General features: G+C 42.6%; 1 protein-coding gene and 1 long non-coding RNA gene across 4 annotated transcripts; one reads left to right on the top strand and one right to left on the bottom strand.

The window, feature by feature from the left end:
* Window positions 1–1,818: 1,818 nt before the first annotated feature.
* LOC109781076 (uncharacterized) lies at window positions 1,819–10,642 on the top strand. 3 transcript variants are annotated; one of them, XR_005756637.3, is made up of 5 exons: window positions 1,819–2,255; window positions 2,640–3,286; window positions 3,417–3,505; window positions 8,712–8,844; window positions 10,181–10,642. It is a non-coding gene; the product is annotated as an uncharacterized lncRNA (long non-coding RNA). The 3 variants fall into 3 exon arrangements; XR_002237148.4 differs by having other exon boundaries at window positions 1,833–2,255; window positions 2,588–3,286; XR_002237149.4 differs by having other exon boundaries at window positions 1,849–2,255; window positions 2,637–3,286.
* LOC141023329 (uncharacterized) lies at window positions 3,615–7,479 on the bottom strand. Its single transcript, XM_073500048.1, has one exon. It carries the CDS (start codon window positions 5,688–5,690, stop codon window positions 3,885–3,887), a length of 1,806 nt encoding a protein of 601 aa, XP_073356149.1. The 5' UTR covers window positions 5,691–7,479; the 3' UTR covers window positions 3,615–3,884.
* Window positions 10,643–19,693: the final 9,051 nt, after the last annotated feature.

Genomic DNA, 19,693 nt, shown 5'->3' with positions numbered 1-19,693 from the left:
ATGCATATAAACATCTAAAATAGATAATATAATAGCATGGAACAATCAAAAATTATAGATACGTTGGAGACGTATCAAGCATCCCCAAGCTTAATTCCTGCTCGTTCTCGAGTAGGTAAATGATAAAACAGAATTTTTTATGTGGAATGCTACCTAACATATTTTTCCAACTAATTTTTCTTTATTGTGGCATGAATGTTCAGATCCATAAGATTCAAAACAAAAGTTTAATATTGACATAAAAATAATAATACTTCAAGCATACTAACAAGGCAATTATGTCTTCTCAAAATAACATGGCCAAAGAAAGTTTATCCCTACAAAATCATATAGTCTGGCTATGCTCCATCTTCATCACACAAAATATTCAAATCATGCACAACCCCGATGACATGCCAAGCAATTGTTTCATACTTTTGATGTTCTCAAACCTTTTCAACTTTCAGGCAATACATGAGCATGAGCCATGTACATGGCACTATATGTGGAATAGAATGTGGTGGTTGTGGAGAAGACAAAAAGAAGGAGATAGTCTCACATCAACTAGGCGTATCAACGGGCCATGGAGCTGCCCATCAATAGATATCAATGTGAGTGAGTAGGGATTGCCATGGAACGGATGCACTAGAGCTATAAGCTTATGAAAGCTCAAAAAGAAACTAAGTGCTTGTGCATCCAACTCGCTTGCTCATGAAGACCTAGGGCAATTTGAGGAAGCCCATCATTGAAATATACAAGCCAAGTTCTATAATGAAAAATTCCCACTAGTATATGAAAGTGACAACATAGGAGACTCTCTATCATGAAGATCATGGTGCTACTTTGAAGCACAAGTGTGGTAAAAGGATAGTAACATTGCCCCGTCTCTCTTTTCTCTCTCATTTTTATTTTGGGCCTTCTCTCTTTTTTTTTGCCTCTTTTTTTCCGTCCGGAGTCTCATCCCGACTTGTGGGGGAATTATAGTCTCCATTATCCTTTCCTCACATGGGACAATGATCTAATAATGAAGATCATCACACTTTTATTTACTTACAACTCAAGAATTACAACTCGATACTTAGAACAAAATATGACTCTATATGAATGCCTCTGGCGGTGTACCGGGATTTGCAATGAATCAAGAGTGACATGTATGAAATAATTATGAACGGTGGATTTGCCACAAATACGATGTCAACTACATGATCATGCAAAGCAATATGACAATGATGGAACGTGTCATAATTAACGGAATGGTGAAAAGTTTCTTGCCAATATATCTCGAAATGGCTATTGAAATGCCATAATGGGTAGGTATGGTGGCTGTTTTGAGAAATGTACTAGTACAAATGCCCGTGCGTTCCAACGGGCGAAAAAATTAAGCATGCTCTATATGGCATTCTGCAACCCTTTTTATATCAATTTTTGGCTAACGTGAGAAATAAGGTTATATTGAGCATATCATTTTGGACCATAAGATCCGGACATGAAGAAGCCATCCTAACGGCGTTCGTCAGGATCTAATTCAGCTCCACACTTTCATTTGATGAAAAAGTAGTTGTGTATGGAATAGTCTTTTGATCGATAATATTTTTCTTGTTCAAAAATCACAAAAAAAATTTGAACACAATCACATTTTTTTAAAAGGTGTTCTTTTGTATTTTTTTCCATGACATTTTTTAGAAATTGTATCATTTTTTGTGACAAACATTTTTCTTGAAAAAATATTTTTCATTTTTATTTATTTTTTGGCACTGTTTTTGGGCTTGGCCCAAGCATAAGGACTTGACCGACACACACACATTCAACACGTACTCTCTCTTCTCCATGTGTTCACCTAAATGAAAATCTTTGTCTCAAAAAAAAAAAATCCTAAAAGAAAATCTTCTCTCTGTTACTAAGAAAAAGCTCCCTTCCCATTCCCCATTCTCCCTCCCTAGTGCTGGACAGCGCCGCCGCCGCCGCCTCCCATCTTCTCGTCGTTCTCGGAGGACGAGGGCAGGAAGAATCGCCTCTGGTGGCTGCACCGTCGTGCCCTCCACCCGCGCCGCCGTATCAACGGGACCTTGCGCGGCTCCCTATTATTTCAGCTCCACCCGCGCCACCATCGACGGCGCGGCTCCTCGCGTGGCTGCAGCGGCGCTCCTGGCCGGTAGAGGAGGAGTGAGAGGCCGCTGCTTCCTCAGCATGGTCCTGCTCGCCGACGACGAAGCCCTGCGAGGAGACGGCTCCACTGCTCCGAGCTCCTCCGATCTATTGCTGCCGGCGCCATGGAGGTCCACCCCTCACTCTCGCCCCTCTCCCCTTCTCTTTCCATGTGCCGCACTTCAGCAGCGAGGTACTAAGCAGCACGAAAGATTACTGAAGTTAATCTGGGCAATAACATGCCATCGTCCCTTAACATTTTAGATGCAAAGTTTAAGACTAACTGAACCATAGATTTGCATAGCAGAGGGCAAGGAACTGGTGGGAAGGTTCAGTTATGTAACTTTTGGGAAGGACAGTTAGTTATTGCATGATTAAACTACACTTGAGAACCTGTCCCTAGTAGCACAGAACAAAATGTAATGATTGCCTTACTTTGTATGCTTTTCTGAATAAAATGCAGAGTGTAGAGATGATCTGAAATAAGAGTGCTGCTGTTTGTATTGCTACAGCAGTGAAGGCCACGGGTCAGAGTGTTTATCGTATCTGGGAGAATGAAACCTGAGGAGACTGTTGTAGCAATATTTCTCTACCAGATGAAGTTGTGGATAGAGTTGGAACAGTATTGCCATTTGAAGATTCAGTTTTTGAGGAGGAAAAAACTGGAATTTCTTGAGATGCGGGAAGAACTTATCAAGGTGATGTATATGTCTCACAAATATTAGAAATGGACTGTTTTTACATCATCTGCAAATGCAACCATGATACTTGTCGTAGATATGAAACTCACATTGGTCGTACTTCTGGTAAAGCTAGTAGTGAGTGGGGCATGTAGTCACTCTTCTTTTACTAATTTATTGTCTTGGCTCAAAAGTCATTCATATTGCCATGCTACCTCGCCGTTCTGGATCGACGCCGTCCCTTCGGGTTTCTGGTGTGGCGTCGATCTGGACGATGGCGCGACTTTGTCCGGTTGTAGTTCTTCGGTGCAGGTCCAATCTCTCTGGGTGATGTGGTGCTCGTGCGTCTGTGCCCGTGGCTGGCCGGCTGGTGCTGGGCTTAGGAAACATTGTTCCCCGGTGCAGAGTGGCGACTGTGCACTACGGCCTGGGCTACAATTTTTGACTGGTTACCCTGTTTCAGCTCTGCTCTCTTGTGTTCGGTGAGTAGAATTCACTTGGGAGCAGTTAATCTCACGCAGAAACATATATTGCAGTCAAAATTCTTTGAGGATTGCATAGTAGAAATTTTGGTACAGCTAGTACAGACATAATTGGTCGTGTATATTTCAGGTTTCGGGGTATGTAGAGAATGTGATGTTTAGAAAAATCTGGGCAACAGCAGCATTTCCAAGATGACAAATATGTTCTTATTTTGGCTTGTAAGTCTCTTTCTACCCTTAGTTACACATTTTGGTACTAAATTTGTATATATACATAGAATGATTTCTATAGCAAAACCATGAATGAGTTAGTGGACACATAATTTGTTCGTTCAGGACATTATACATGAGAATTATACCATAAATGATTTGTATATACACAAATGAGTTAGTCTCCTCCAAGACGATCAAGTTCGGAATTCCAACTCTGAAGTTGTCACTTGGATTTAATGTTTCTGTAGAATCCAAGTAATATATTTAAGGTTAGGAAAGAAGCAATGCAATGTGAAATATAAAAATACTTAAGTTTTTCTTAAATGATGATCCTACCAAGTAGAAACTGAAATTTTGAACAAGATAATTTGAAAGGTTGCATTACCTATTTGGTTAATACTTCCGTGTATACAATATTTTTCGTATATGTCCCGCTTGTAGTGCTCTTCATATTCTTCTCCCCCTTTGTGTATGTGTCGCATGTAGTGGTCTTTTTATTCTTCTGCTTGTTCTCATCATGTGTACCTGTTAGAACCTTTATGTTTGATGTCGCGGTTGCTCTAGAAAGCGCGACATATAATTGACCATGTGAAAAAACTGGTTCAGGCAGGTATACGCCAACATTTGGTATTGTCTGTCCTTGTGATTTGTTTATTGTCATTGCAAAACTGAGCCTTATTGGGAACTGTTTCCTCTTGAAACTGAACGGGAACATGTCATCGTCAGAGGGACATAATGGTATCCGAGGCAGGAAAACTCGCATTCCAGAGTGCTGTCTCACCACAATCTCTGCGTCAATTGCATTTTTTTGAAATCCACGCACGACCAACCTCGTACCGTTGCAGAGTCCATTAGCAGGGTCGATGTTCCTGAGTAGTATGATTGGGCAATTTATTTTGAGCTTCAACATATGTGGAGGCAGTCCATTTGGGGTTAGGGTGTTTAAGTATTCTGGTGGATAGTAGTTATGTGGGTCGTCTTCTACGGAATCAAAGCTGTGGTACACCATCTCCTCCCCCTGGAAGCGATCAATCATTTTTAAGTTGATTTTGTCCACGCAGTCGTTCCTTGTGGATAAAATTGCTCTTGATGTGATGTACCTTGGATCCTTTATTAGGGAAGCATTGCCTGTTTGATAGATACTGTCAATGAGTCTGTCCAGGCCATTATCATCCGTCTTATTTGCCACACATATACTTCTAGGTAGAAGTATTTCACCATCATCATTCGTCTCCTCAGTTCCATTTCCAATGCGTAGTAGGTATTCTGCGAACCACGGGTCGTTTTGAGCCCTCATGTTGCGCACAAGCTTCAACTGACGCATGCAATCCCAGAGCTCCGACCTGCGTAGCGATGCATCTACTATCTGGGCCCTTGTTCCCTTTCGGACAACAGGGAGCACTTGTCTAAAATCTCCCCCAAATACGACCGTTCTTCCACCAAAAGGAAGATCTGGTCTGTCCATTATGTCCCTCACGCTCTTGTCTAGCGCCTCCACTGTTTGCCTCTTAGTCATAGATGCTTCGTCCCAGATTATTAGCGATGCTGCTTGGAGTAGCTTGGCTGTCCCACTTTGTTTTGTGAAGCTACAAATAGCACCATCATCTATTTTTAGTGGAATTTTGAACCTTGAGTGTGCGGTCCTCCCTCCAGGCATTATGGAAGCAACAACACCGGAAGTGGCTGTCGCCACAACAATCTTGCCTTGTCCGCGTACTGTGGCCAAGAGCGCCCTGTAAAGAAAAGTTTTTCCTGTGCCTCCCGGCCCATCGACAAAGAATATACCTCCTCTTTGGCGGTCAACTGTGGCTAGGATTTCGTCATAGGCCATCCTTTGCTCGGTATTTAGGTTTTTATGCAACGATGTGTCCTCAGGGTCCACCTCGATGGAGGTCTCCTCGATGATTTCCCTAGGCAGGTCGTTTGTCATCTCATGCTGTTTGTCGATCTCTGGAAGAGGAAACGATTCTATGTCTTTTCCCATTGAGTGCAACATGTCCCTAACATTTCTCAGCACCATTTGTTCGACAGTGTGCTTGCATTTCAGTTTCTGCTGTAGTCCTCTGACATTGCCTCGAGGTGTTTGTTCCAGAGACCACGGACGTCGCTGGGCTCGCAAAAAACCATGATTGTCGCGAATAGCCTTCGTAGAGATGATGGCATTCGAAACAACTCTGCTTCTGTCATGCATTCGTCTAATGTGTTGTCTGCCTCAATGAGCCCTTGTTTTTCTGCAGCTTCACGGAAGGTTGGCATTACTTGTCCATTGACTGTTCGTAGATCTTCGTAGCTGGTGGCACCTGTCACGTGGTTGAGGAGGACTCATAGATAGTATCGTTCTCCTTCAGCTGGGTGTGCTGAGACGATCCTGCCAACCTGGAACACAGCGGCTCGCTTCCTCTCTTGCCAAAACTTCTCTTGTCTTTGCCAAGTATAATATTCCGGAAAATCTCTGTATAGTATGCCTCGTGCTTTCTCATGTAAACTGTTTGCTTCAAAATACGCAGTTAACATTGATCTTTCCGTGCCATCACGGTCGAGAACATTCTTTATTGTTTCCGTGCCATGATATGAAACCATGTGCATATTTGGGAGATGTAGCTGCAGTTGCAAGACTGGTGGGTGCATTTTGCTTAGTTCAAAGCCATATATTCTCCATAGTGCTTCCGGAGGAGTCACCCACCGTGCGTCCCTGTACTGTTTAATCTCGTCGATTTTGACTTCGTCTACTTTGTCGGTTACAGATACAGATGCTCGGTCATGTCCCTTGTAGATGTACTTGAATAGGTACTTAACGGCTTTAATGCTTGAGCATATCTCAACATTTATGTGGCAGTTGAACATCCTTAACAGGGGTTGTAAGGAACCACCCATCTGTTATCTAGTTTGCAATTTCGTACCGTTTCGGTCCGGCCGTCATTGCGTCTCCTATATACTGGGTACGAGTCCTTGCCTTGAATCGTAGTTTCGTTAAATGGCCTTGGATAATTGTTCTTGCATGACGGACGATTCTTTGTGCACGGGCAAAATTTATTCAATGCGCCGCAAGGACCATGCATCATATGTTTGATTACCATTTTGTATAGCTCTGGGTACTTGTGCTTGTTAGGGAGCTCAGCGGAGATGATTCTGTCGTACTGTTCTGGACATGTGTACTTGTATTTTCCGGTCATGATGAGCAAAAAGTGAGCATGGGGTAATCCCCTCTTTTGGAACTCTACGACATATGTATATGCCGTAACCTTTCCAAGAATGGCCTTCTCAAATAGTTGCTTCTTCATTTCTTCTAGCTTCGCCCTGAAAACACGAACGACAATGTCTGGGCGATCTTGTGGTGTTTGTCCAAACTCTAGTTCACGTGTGATCTCTTCCCAGTTGGGGTTGCAGGTCATTGTTAGGAATATGTCTGGCTTTCCATATTTTCTAACTAAAGCCATAGCATCCAGATACCGACGAAGTTTATCTCGTGGCCCTCCAATAAATGATGAGGCAAGTACTCTCCGTTTTCTGACTGCATCTCCATTCTGTTCTCCAGCTTGAATGCTGTCTAGAAGGCCTTGGTATAGATATGCTCTTATTTTCTTTTGATGATGCCACATGTAATCCAGTCTGGAGATTTCAATCTTGATGTATGTATCTACAGCAAACTGTTGGAAAAGCCGTCCGCCATGCAATATTGGGTTGAATATGCTTGGTCATGTATGGAATTTATAGGAGTAGTATTCTTTCATGGTTACCCACAAGCCGTTGACCGAATCTGCGCAAAAATTGCAACATAATAAGTTAGTTGCATAAGTTTGTACTGTACCATATATGAAAATTTAATTTTGAATATAATAGTATATGAATATTTTACCTGGGTTGTCGTCATTATTGATATTATCAGCACCAATATCTTCCTCTTGTGTATTCTTCTTTGGGATTTTCCTATGCCAACCCAGTTCAGCTATTGGAAAGAATAGAGGATACGACAACGGATCATAGCACCCGTAATATGATCGAATGTGCTCTTTTTCGTTGTTGTTCCCATGTAGTTTTACACTCCTGTCATAAGTATCTCTTCTTTCATTTCCTTCAATCCACACTGCAGCTACCTCCGAATTGATTGGTGCGTTGTATGTTCTCTGGTCCAATCTTTGGTCAAGGTTCAAGATGACTCTGTAGTCCTCAAGGTTTTGGGCTTGTCCCAAACTCCTATACTGTTGAGAGTACGGGTTACCGCGTAGGATGTCGGTTATTATTCCAATCACATGCTTGTCTTGCTCGTACATTTCCTCGCGGCAACGACGATATCGATGCTCTAAGCTTGGATCATCGTCGTAGAAGTATAGCTCCAAATGCTTTGGATCTGAGTGACTATTACCAAATGAATGTATGTTGTGATAGATCTGACCATGAGCTCGAAAGGTGTAAATACCAGCTGTTCGCATGTCAGTTGTGTCTCTGTCAAGGTGACAGTATAGAGTAGTAAATGAGAAGTGTCCATTGAAAAATCTTATATTTTTTCGAAAATGTCTTGCATCAGAGTCGTTGCTTGTCCAAAGTCTCATGAGTTCAGGTGGTGTATCTGGACTGGCTAGTCTTATCCGTCCTTTTCTGCAGCATAACCCCTTAGTCTCGTACTTGAATTTTTTTGCATGACATAATCTGCAATTTTCTTCCGGTTTGAGCACATGTGTATTTTTTGGTATGTTGCTGTAGACAAAATCATATGGATCAGGGTTGTGAATTTCTTCGTCTTCTCTGATTTCAACTTCCACTTCTCTGCCCCATTCTAGTATGGTTTGTAGCATAATTTTTTTAGTAAAGGAGAAATATAATGTTTCGAATCTATTTAAATTGTATTGAGCATACCTTCACCAGAGAACATGTATTCGTCCTCGTTTGTATCTTCTTCAAATATGACTTCGTCATTACCTGTGTTGTAATCTTATATATATAAATATATATTTCTCTGTACTGCATAAGAATATATATGAAATTGATAACCTTACCATGATCCTCGTTGTGGATTGATTGTGTTGGTGCGTCTGCTTCTTGGATGGCTGCATCTTTCTCACACATAACTTTATTATTTGCTGTGTAGAATTTTTTGATTTATATAGACATGCATATAGTTTAAGTATTGTATAAAAGTATATGCAATTGATTATCATACTGCGAACATCATTGCAGAATGATTCTATTCGTGCATCTACTTCTTTGATTGTAGGAGACATTGAAGAGGGGATGTCTGGCCATAAAGCCACCTTATTGTGATCGCCATTGTATAATGTCTGTGTTGGGGTATCTGCTTCTTTCATGCTTGGAAACATTGATGAGGGGATGTCTGTCCACAAAATATGGTTAGTTGTACAAGCACATGTATATTTACTTTGAATGCTAGTATTGTGTCAAATTTATATTTTTACCGTAAATCATTACTTGTGGTTGATGTAGAGGCTCTGTGAAATTGTTGCCGGTTTCCGTCATGGATGCATCTTCTTCTGATGATACTGAAACATTTTTCCTCCGTCTTGTCGTGAATTGTTTGTTACGGTGGTGCAGCAATGTTTGTCTTTCTCCTGGCGTGACATGCTTTCTGTGATTTACAGAAGGGGTAGAAATACTAACTTCTTGTTCAGTTGAGCTATATGCAGGGTTTTGCATCGCAATTGAGTCTTTGTTTGCTGTGCTGCGCTTCAATTCATTTATATGTTCTATTCTAGCTTTCTTTTGGTCTGACTGCATATTTGCATATATCTGCCTATGCTGTGCACATATCTTTTCTTTCTCTTGTTGATAGGCTTCACGACGTCTTTTGAGTTTTTCCTGCTTTTCTCCATCGGTCATCTGTGCATTGAGCTTTGCTATTTTTTCTTTCTTTTGTTGATAGGCTTCACGACGTTTTTTGAGTTTTTGCTGCCTTTTATCATCGGTCATCTGTGCTTCATTGGTCATCTGTGCTTCATCGTTCATCTGTGCATAGAGCTTTGCTTTTTTTTTTTCTGATGTTGATAGGCTTCGCGGCGTTTTTTGAGTTTTTCCTGTTTTTTTTCGTCGTTCATCTCTGCATAGCGCTCTCTTTCTCTCTTCCTCCGTTGCTCCTTAGCACTCATTATTTGATATTGTCAAAAATGCCTGCCGGCATGAGAGTTTTGAAAAATGTAAACAAATATTATTTATTAAAAATGGGAACTTGATTAGCACAGACATTTGCTGATATAGTATTTACTCTTGAAACAACACTTATCTTTCCAAGTGAAATGAAAACAGAGGATATAAGTTATTTGTGGGGAATAAGTATAGACATATTGCTATTTTTTTGTTAGTCCTATTATTATTGTGTTTTCCTATTTTCAAAATTTAAATCTGTTGACCTTCTATATGCTAAGCTCATACATGTGGTGCTTCCCAGGGGAACTTCTATTTCTATCTTTTTGCTCAAACGATTGATCTCTAAATCAACTTGCTTATGGTTGTGCATAACAAAATAGATACGCGAAAATGCTGACTTCTCATTATTTGTTAAATAAGCTAAAATTACTGCTGATCAACGATGATATGCATCAGTGTTTAAATATGATTCAATGTGTCGCATATAAAATCTTGTAAATTTCTTGCTGAAAGTAAACTTTGGTATACTACTTGTTTGGATAATCCAAATAGCTGATTATAAATTTAATTTCTTTTTCATTATAGGTACCAGTGTTCATAGACATGTTGAAGATGTCGTATATGGAAACAGATAACAAAAAATACCTGATGTAAAGCTGACTTGTGAAAGAGTTTAATTGAACTGAAGGTGACGACCTGTGAAACTGACAGGTTAATTGTAAAGCTGACTCGTGAAACAGTTTAATTGAACCGAAGGTGTCAACGTGCGAAACTGACAGGTCAATTGAACCAAAGACCTGGGATTGTGTCACATAAAAAATCATTGGAGATAGGATGTATTTGTAGCACCAAAGATGGCTGCCTCTAAGTAGGTTTCAAGACTCCTGTAGGAATATAAATAGGATTATCCATGGCTACGGTCCGGCGGCTACATTTGTTTCTAAGCGAGCGGCGCCTGTCCTTTCCTTCATCGATACGGTCCGGCGGCTACATTTGTTTTGGCAATTAAAAATATATATACATGGGCCGACCAGCAATTGTACGCCTGTCCTTTCCTTCATCGATACGGTCCGGTGGCTACGTTTGTTTTGGCAATTATATATATATATATATATATATATATATATATATATATATATATATATATATATATATATATATATATATGGGCCGGCCAGCAAGCGTATGTCACGTTTGATTTGCTAAAACATACAAAAGCCTCATAACGGGATGAAATAAAGCGAAACCAAACCAAGAATATCTATTCCCTTTAATAATATCTATTCCCTTTAATAGTAGGTATAGATATGGTGGGTGTATGGTACCGGCGAAAGTTGCGCGGTATTAGAGAGGCTAGCAATGGTGGAAGGGTAAGAGTGCGTATAATTCATGGACTCAACATTAGTCATAAAGAACTCACATACTTATTGCAAAAATTTATTATTTATTGAAACGAAGTACTACGCGCATGCTACTAGGGGGATAGATTAGTAGGAAAAGACCATCGCTCGTCCCCGACGGCCACTCATAAGGTACAATAAAAAATACCTCATGCTCCAACTTCGTTACATAACGGTTCAACATACGTGCATGCTAGGGAATCACAAACCTTAACAAAAGTATTTCTCCAATTCATAATTACTCACTAGCATGGCTCTAATATAAGCATCTTTATATCTCAAAATAATTATAAGGAATCAAACTTCTCATAGTATTCAATGCACTTTATATGAAAGTTTTTATTATATCCCTCTTGTATGCCTATCATATTAGGACTAAATTTATAACCAAAGAAAATTACCATGCTGTTTAAAGACTCAAAATAATACTCCCTCCGTCCGGAAATACTTGTCCTCAAAATGGTTGTATCTAGACTTATTTTAGTTATAGATACATCCATTTTATCCATTTCGAGGACAAGCATTTCCGGACGGAGGGAGTATAAGTGAAGCATTAGAGATCAATAATTTCTATAAAATAAAGCCACCGCCATGCTCTAGAAAGATATAAGTGAAGCACTAGAGCAAAATGGCCTAGCTCAAAAGATATAAGTGAAGCACATAGAGTATTCTAATGAATCACGATTCATGCGTGTCCCTCTCGAAAGGTGTGTACGGAAAGGATGATTGTGGCAAACTAAAAGGCAAAGACTTATATCATATAAGACGTTCCAAGCAAAACACATATCATGTGGTGAATAAAAATAGAGCCTCAAGTAAAGTTACCGGTAGACGAAGACGAAAGAGGGGATGCCTTCCGGGGCATCCCCAAGCTTAGGCTCTTGGTTGTCCTTGAATATTACCTTGGGGTGCTTTGAGAATCCCCAAGCTTAGGCTCTTGTCACTCCTTATTCCATAGTTCATCAAATCCTTACCCAAAACATGAAAACTTCACAACACAAATCTCAACAGAAAATCTCATAAGCTCCGTTAGTATAAGAAAATAAATCACCACTTTTGGTACTGTTGTGAACTCATTCTTTATTTATATTGGTCTAATATCTACTGTATCCTAACTTTTCCATGGTTCATACTGATGCGGCTTGAAGCTACGTCGGTGTTTCCCTAAAGAGGAAGGGATGATGCAGCACAGCGACGGTAGGTATTTCCCTCAGTGATGAAACCAAGGTTATCGAACCAGTAGGAGAACCAAGCAACACTACGTAAACATCACCTGCACACAAATGACAAATACTCGCAACCCGACGTGTAGAAGGGGTTGTCAATCCCTTTCGGGTAGTGGTGCCGGAAATTGGCAAACGGACGTGATAAAAATATGATAGATTGGATCATGAGATAAAATAAATAAGAATAAATTGCAGCAAGGTATTTTTGTATTTTTGGTTTAATACATCTGAAAATAAAAGCAAAGCAAAAATAGATCGCAAAGGCAAATAATGTGAGAAAGGGACCCGGGGGCCGTAGCTTTCACTAGTGGCTTCTCTCGAGAAAAATAGTAAACGGTGGGTAAACAAATTACTGTTGGGCAATTGATATAACTTCAAATAATCATGACGATATCCAGGCAAGGATCATTATATAGGCATCACGTCCGTAATTAGTAGACCGACTCCTACCTGCATCTACTACTATTACTCTACACATCGACCGCTATCCAGCATGCATCTAGTGTATGAAGTTCATGGAGAAACGGAGTAATGCAATAAGAACGATGACATGATGTATACAAGATCTATTTCTGTAGAAATAGACCCCATCGTTTTATCCTTAGTAGCAACGATACATACATGTCGGTTCCCCTTCTGTCACTTGGATCAAGCACCGTAAGATCGAACCCACTGCAAAGCACCTCTTCCCATTGCAAGATAAATAGACCAAGTTGGCCAAACAAAACCCAAATATCGGAGAAGAAATACGATACTATAAGCAATCATGCATATAAGAGATCAAAGAAACTCAAATAACTTTCATTGATAGAAAGATAGATCTGATCATAAACTCAAAGTTCATCCGATCCCAACAAACACATCGCAAAAAGAGTTACATCATATGGATCTCCAAGAGACCATTGTATGGAGAATCAAACGAGAGAGAGGAAGCCATCTAGCTACTAACTACGGACCCGTAGGTCTACAAAGAACTACTCACGCATCATCGGAGAGGCACCAATGGAAGTGGTGAACCCCTCCGTGATGGTGTCTAGATTGTGTCGGATTGCGGGTTCCGGCAAAACCCTTGAGGTTCGAACTCTGGGGTGCGCACGAAGATCTCTCTTACCCTAGCTCACGCTCTCACCACGATCTCAAGCTTAGCTCGCCGAACCCGAATAACAAGGGACACAAGAGTTTATACTGGTCCGGGCTACCGATGTGGTGTAATACCCTACTCCAGTGTGGTGTGGTGGATTGCCTTGATGGCTGGATGAACAAGTACAAGGAAGAACTACCTCCTGAGGAGAGGTGTTCTTGAGCTCGGTGAGCTTGTGTGTGTGGGTGGAATGGGTCTGATCCAAGATCCGTTGGGGCCAAATCAGTTGCCTCCGATGGTGGTGGCTAATCCTATTTATAAAGGCCCGAGTCCTCTTCCCAAATATTAGGCGGGAAGGCACTACTAGGGAAAACCTTATACACAAAATCTTAGCAGCAGCGTGGTTTAAAAACAAACGCTACTGCTAATTAGCAGTAGCGAGCTCCAGGAAACCGCGCTACTAACATCCCGATAGAAGTAGCGCTCTAAGTGAAACAAGCGCTACTACTATAATTGCAACGGCGTTGCCTCCAGGCTAGATATAGTAGTAGCACCCTTCTCCTGGACGCGCTACTGCTAAAGTACTCAGTAGCAGCGTTTTTCTTTGAAACTCGCTGCTGCTAAGTATCACCGCAACTAATTAAGTTTAGTCCCATACTGCTAAGCGAACAAGGTGTTTACCACCTTAAATATGTTACTTCTCAAACTATCTCGAGCACTTGGTCTTCATTGAACTATATGTGTAGGATTTGTGGCTGCAATATGAATCCTCATCTGTACCTATACAGGTACAGTGAGGATTCATGTTGACTATTTAGATTCTACACAAAAAGATCAATGATGTTCAATGTATATTTTTGATGTTTTTACATGCTTAGACTTATAGCGTTTTTCCAGGACAAAGCGCTACTGATATTGGGATAAACAAAAGAAATAACTGCTTCCTTTAGCAGTAGCGTTTTTCCCTAAAACGCGCTATAGCTAAATTAGCTATAGCGCGTTTCCTTAAGGGCGCTACTGCTAGTTCGACTTAACCACCCGCAGGCTCAAAATTTTGCAAAGTCCTCCCTTCCCCCTGTTCCCCTACTCCTCCCTCGCCGCCGCCCAAGCCCGAGCCTGCCCTCACCGCAGCCGCCCGAGGCCGCCCTCAACCTCGCCGTCGCCGCCCGCCGCCGCTCTCGACCTCACCGTCGCCGCCCTCGACCTCACCGCCGCCGCCCTCGACCTCACCGCCGCCGCCCTCGACCTCACCGCCGCCGCCCGAGCCCGCCCAGGACCGCCGCCTCCCGATCCCGAGCCCGCCCTCGCCGCCCCTACCTCCGTCGCTGAGCACCTCCCCGCCACCGTCTCTCCCCTCTTTGTAAGCCCCCACCCCTCCCCCAGCCCCTCTCTCTCTACTTAGTTAGTAGATGTTTTTTAGTAGTAGTAGATGTTAATTTAGGGTTCATAGATAATGATTTTTAGTAGTAGTAGATGTTAATTAGTAGTAGTGATGGTACTAGTTAACTAGGGCAGTATGGTTAATAGTAGATGTTTTTTACTATTGTATAATGTAGTTTTTTTACTGTTTTTAGTAAGTGTTTAAAATAATTAGTAAGTAAATTAATAAACAAGTTGAACTAGTTTAGTTTTAGTTGAACTAGTTTAGTAAGTAAATTAATAAACTAGTTGAATTAATAGAACTAATGTATTTTTAGTAAGAAAATTAATATGACTAGTTGAACTACTTTATTTTTAGAAACAACTAGTTTTTTCTATTTATAGTAAGTTTATATTTAGTAAGAACTAGTTGAATTAATAGAACTAGTTGAACATGTCATATTTGTTGTTATTTTTTTAGTTTAAGCAATTATTCGGGATGTATTAGTGATAACTTATAGGGTTTTTGTTTTTGCAGAAATCAAGGAGCCCCTCCATCATCCCCGTCACCGACCCCCTCCGACCTCGAGGTGAGACCAGCCAAATCTCCATGTCAATATGAGTCCTATAAGATATGATGTAGATAAAAACATGTATATCTTGTGTTGCTTAAATAGGATTTGTGGTTGCCCAAGTGGCCGGTCATGTTCAGGTTACACCTCCGAGTGGCCTATGTTTTGCTGGAGTGTTGATTAATTTCCGTTCCGGCAAATTTCTGGCGCTCGATATGTCCTTTTTTAGCAAAGGTCATGCCGGATTTTTCCGTGAATTCTGGCATGACTTGTGCTAGAATATGTAGGAAATATCGAGTGGCCTGGATTTCCTAGAAAGATAATTAAACGATATTTTGGGTTAACTTTAAGTCTGTCGAGGCTCCACCATATATGAGAGGATGAAGAATCCTGACTGTTGCTGTGGGGGTCGTTTCTCCTTCTCCTTGTGCTAGACCATTGTTATGCACTAGGGGAAGGAGGAGTAACGACCATCACCGACGGTCGCAAATGTCAGAGAGGACTCAGTGAGGGAGAGTCTCCACCATGTATGATAGGACGAAGAATCCCGACTGTTGTCGTGGGGGTCGCTTCTCCTTCGTTCCCGTGTGCTAGACATTTTGGTGTAATGCACTCGGGGACGAAAGGAGGAGCGATCATCACCAACGGTCGAATGTATACACCACGTGAGCTGAGAGTTTTCAAGAAAAGACTCAGCAGACCGATAGTCTGTAACGCCCACGATGCGGCTATATCTCCCACGTGTCGAGGCACGACTTAGAGGCATAACCACATTGTGGTTTTGTCGCAAGAAGGGTCATCTTCACACAATCCCATGTAATGAACAAGAATGGGATAACGAGAGTTGGCTTACAATCGCCACTTCACACAATACATAAATATGAAACATACATCATCCAAAATATACACATAGACCGACTACAGTCAAGATCCAAATGAAAATAAGATAACCCCAAATGCTAGATCCCCGATCGACCCAACTGGGCTCCACTACTGATCATCAGGAAAAGAAACATAGTAACGACCACGTTCCTCATCGAACTCCCACTTGAGGTCGATCCCATCATCTGCACTGGCATCGTCGGCACCTGCAACTGTTTTGGTAGAATCTGTGAGTCACGAGGACTCAACAATCTCACACCCGCGAGATCAAGACTATTTAAGCTTGTAGGAAAGGATGGTGAGATGAGGTGGAGCTGCAGCAGGCACTAAGCATATATGGTGGCTAACATACGCAAATGAGAGCGAGAAGAGAAGCAACGGAACGGTCGTCAACTGGTAATGACCAAGAAGTGATCCTGAACTCCTACTTACGTCATACATAACTCAAACCGTGTTCACTTCCCGGACTCCGCCGAAAAGAGACCATCACGGCTACACACACGGTTGATGTATTTTAATTAAGTCAAGTGACAATTTCTCTACAACCGGACATTAACAAATTCCCATCTGCCTCATAACCGCGGGCATGGCTTTCGAAAGATAATACCCTGCAGGGGTGTCCCAACTTAGCCCATCATAAGCTCTCACGGTCAAGGAAGGATAAACCTTCTCCCGGAAAGACCCGATCAGTCTCGGAATCCCGGTTTACAAGACATTTCGACAATGGTAAAACAAGACCAGCAAAGCCGCCCGAATGTGCCGACAAATCCCGATAGGAGCTGCACATATCTCGTTCTCAGGGCACACCGGATGAACACTACGTACAACTAAAACCAATCCTCGAGTTTCCCCAAGGTGGCGCTGCAAGTGGCTCTAGTTTGGACCAGCACTCAGAGGAACACTGGCCCCGGGGGTTTAAATAAAGATGACCCTCGGGCTCGCGAAAACCCGGGGGAAAAGGCTTAGGTGGCAAATGGTAAAACCAAGGTTGGGCCTTGCTGGAGGAGTTTTATTCAAGGCGAACTGTCAAGGGGGTCCCATAAATCACCCAACCGCGTAAGGAACGCAAACTCAAGGAACATAATACCGGTATGACGGAAACTAGGGGCGGCAAGAGTGGAACAAAACACCAGGCATAAGGCCGAGCCTTCCACCCTTTACCAAATATATATAGATGCATTAATTAAATAAGAGATATTGTGATATCCAAACATATCCATATTCCAACATGGAACCAAGTTCAACTTCACCTGCAACTAGCAACGCTATAAGAAGGGCTGAGCAAAAGCGGTAACTTAGCCAAACAACGGTTTGCTAGGAAAGGATGGTTAGAGGATGACATGGCAATATGGGAGGCATGATATAGCAAGTGGTAGGTAGCGCAGCATGGCAAAAGAGCGAACAACTAGCAAAGCAAAGATAGAAGTGATTTCGAGGGGTGGTCATCTTGCGTGCAAGGTTCTCAGAGTTGTCGAGAACTTGATCCTCGTAAGCGTACTCAACAGGTTCCTCGTTCACGAACTCGTCTCCTGGCTCTACCCAAAACAAGAACACAAGCAACGGAACCATAATCAATCACGGGAAATGCACAAGCAACATGATGCAATACAAGAATGATATGCGAGATGGGATATGCGATGCATATGCGTGCTCCGGAAGGGAAAATGATGAACAAGGCAGTAACTTGGCAAACCAAGCATGCCACTGGAAAGATGAAATGATTTCGGTCGAAATCAATATAAAGATCACCGGAAACGGATGCACGGTTTGCAAATGGCAAGCAAAACAAGTGACACGAATCTGCGATTAACAGCATGATAGCACTTAGAATGCAACAAGTAACAAAGCTACAACACTCCATAGCAACAAAGCATATGGAAGTAATCTACAGGAGATGCTTGACAAAAGATGAACACCGAGCTACGGCTAGATCACACCACAGCAGGTTCAAACAAGCATGACAAAAGTGCAAAAGATAACAGGTTCACAGACTTGGTGAAATTACTGGACATGGCAGAAACAACATCAGGTAGCAATGTTCAGAGCACGAAATCAACATGCTACAGGAACTTAACATAGCAAAACAAAGCATGGCATGAATCTACTGAATGCATAGAACAAAAGTCCCTTACTGACCATAAGCCAAAAAGGACCAGAAGATGTGATGGGAACCAGGTAAATATTGCAAGTTTCGTTAACAGGTTTCAGACTTAGCAGAAAACAGAGCATGGCAGAAACAGACATAATGAGGGCATCTTTTTGAGCTTGAGGCACTCACGACAAAGCAATGCATGACAAAACAGGCATACCTACAGCAAGATGGCATGTTTATGAAGCTAACCATGGCAAGATAAAGTTCATAGCATGTATGGATCGACTACAACAGCCTTGGAAAAATTGAATATCATGTTAGGAATCTGCCAGAAATATTTTATAGCAAAAGTAGAGCAAGATTAAGACATGCTATGACATTCCATAATTGCAATCAAGGGCAGGAATGGATCAATTACAACAATATTTACAAAACATCCTTACTGAACATCTCCAAAATATGCATGGATCTCTCTGTAGCATCAAGTTTATATGGCAACAAAATAACAGCAGACAAAGACTTGGAGAAATTACTGTCCCTGAAATCAAAAACATTACGGAGCCTAGTTTGCATGCTTGTGCTAGTCACCACAGAGATCACAAAAATACATGGCATACACCACTGGAAAGATGGCATGACATACATCAAAACACATGTAGAGCTCATGCCCATAAGATGCACAGATTAAATGCAACAAAAATAACAAATCCACAAGTTCTGCTAAGTAACAGCAGACAACAACAACTAGCACTCTATATGCAGAGAGTTATGATGCTATGAGCAGGTACACATATTGTGAAAATAAAAGACTTAGAAATTTCGGGGGGGGGGGGGAGAAAAGTCAACCCGTTCGATCGATCCAGATCTGGCTAGGGCTCGGGCTCTGCTCGCCGGCGACGGGAGAGGAGAGGGCGACGCGATGGAGAGGACGGCGGACGGGCGGCGGAGGAAGACACGGGCCCGGCGGCGGGAACCTCGGGAGGCGCGGGCGGCAGGGGAGCCGCGACGCCGGACGGCGATGGTGGCGGCGGCGGCCGGTGCCGGGCGCGGCGGCGCCGGCGGGAGGCGAAGGCCGCGGGGCGCTGGAGGGGACAGGCGGCGGGCGCCGGCGCGGGATCTGGCCCGGGGCGCGGCTCGGGCGGGCTCCCCGTGGGCCTGCAGGCCTACGGCGGTGGACGGCGGCGGGGGGCCACGTGGCGCAGCGTGAGTGGACGAGGGCGGCGGCGCGGGCTTCGTCCGGCGCGGACCGGACGCGTCCGGCGGCGGAGAGGGAGCGAGGCTAGGGTTGGACTGCGAATGTTTTCGGGAGGGGATGCAAATATATAGGTAGAGGGAGCTAGGAGAGTCCAAATGAGGTGCGGTTTTCGCCCACACGATCGTGATCGAACGGCCTAGAGCATGGAAGAGAGTTTGGTGGGTTTTGGGCTGGTTTTAAGGGGGGTTTTGCTGCAACACACAAACGGACTTTGCGGTTACCCGGTTAACC

Source organism: Aegilops tauschii, chromosome 5 (genome assembly GCF_002575655.3).
Source record: "Aegilops tauschii subsp. strangulata cultivar AL8/78 chromosome 5, Aet v6.0, whole genome shotgun sequence".
NCBI lineage: Eukaryota > Viridiplantae > Streptophyta > Magnoliopsida > Poales > Poaceae > Aegilops > Aegilops tauschii.
The sequence above is the reverse complement of the archived record's forward strand: the minus strand, read 5'-3'. Positions and strand labels throughout refer to the sequence as shown.

Coding starts and splice junctions, on each gene's coding strand:
- LOC141023329 (XM_073500048.1), bottom strand. CDS start 5,690: ATGCATGACAGAAGCAGAGTTGTTTCGAATGCCATCATCTCTACGAAG.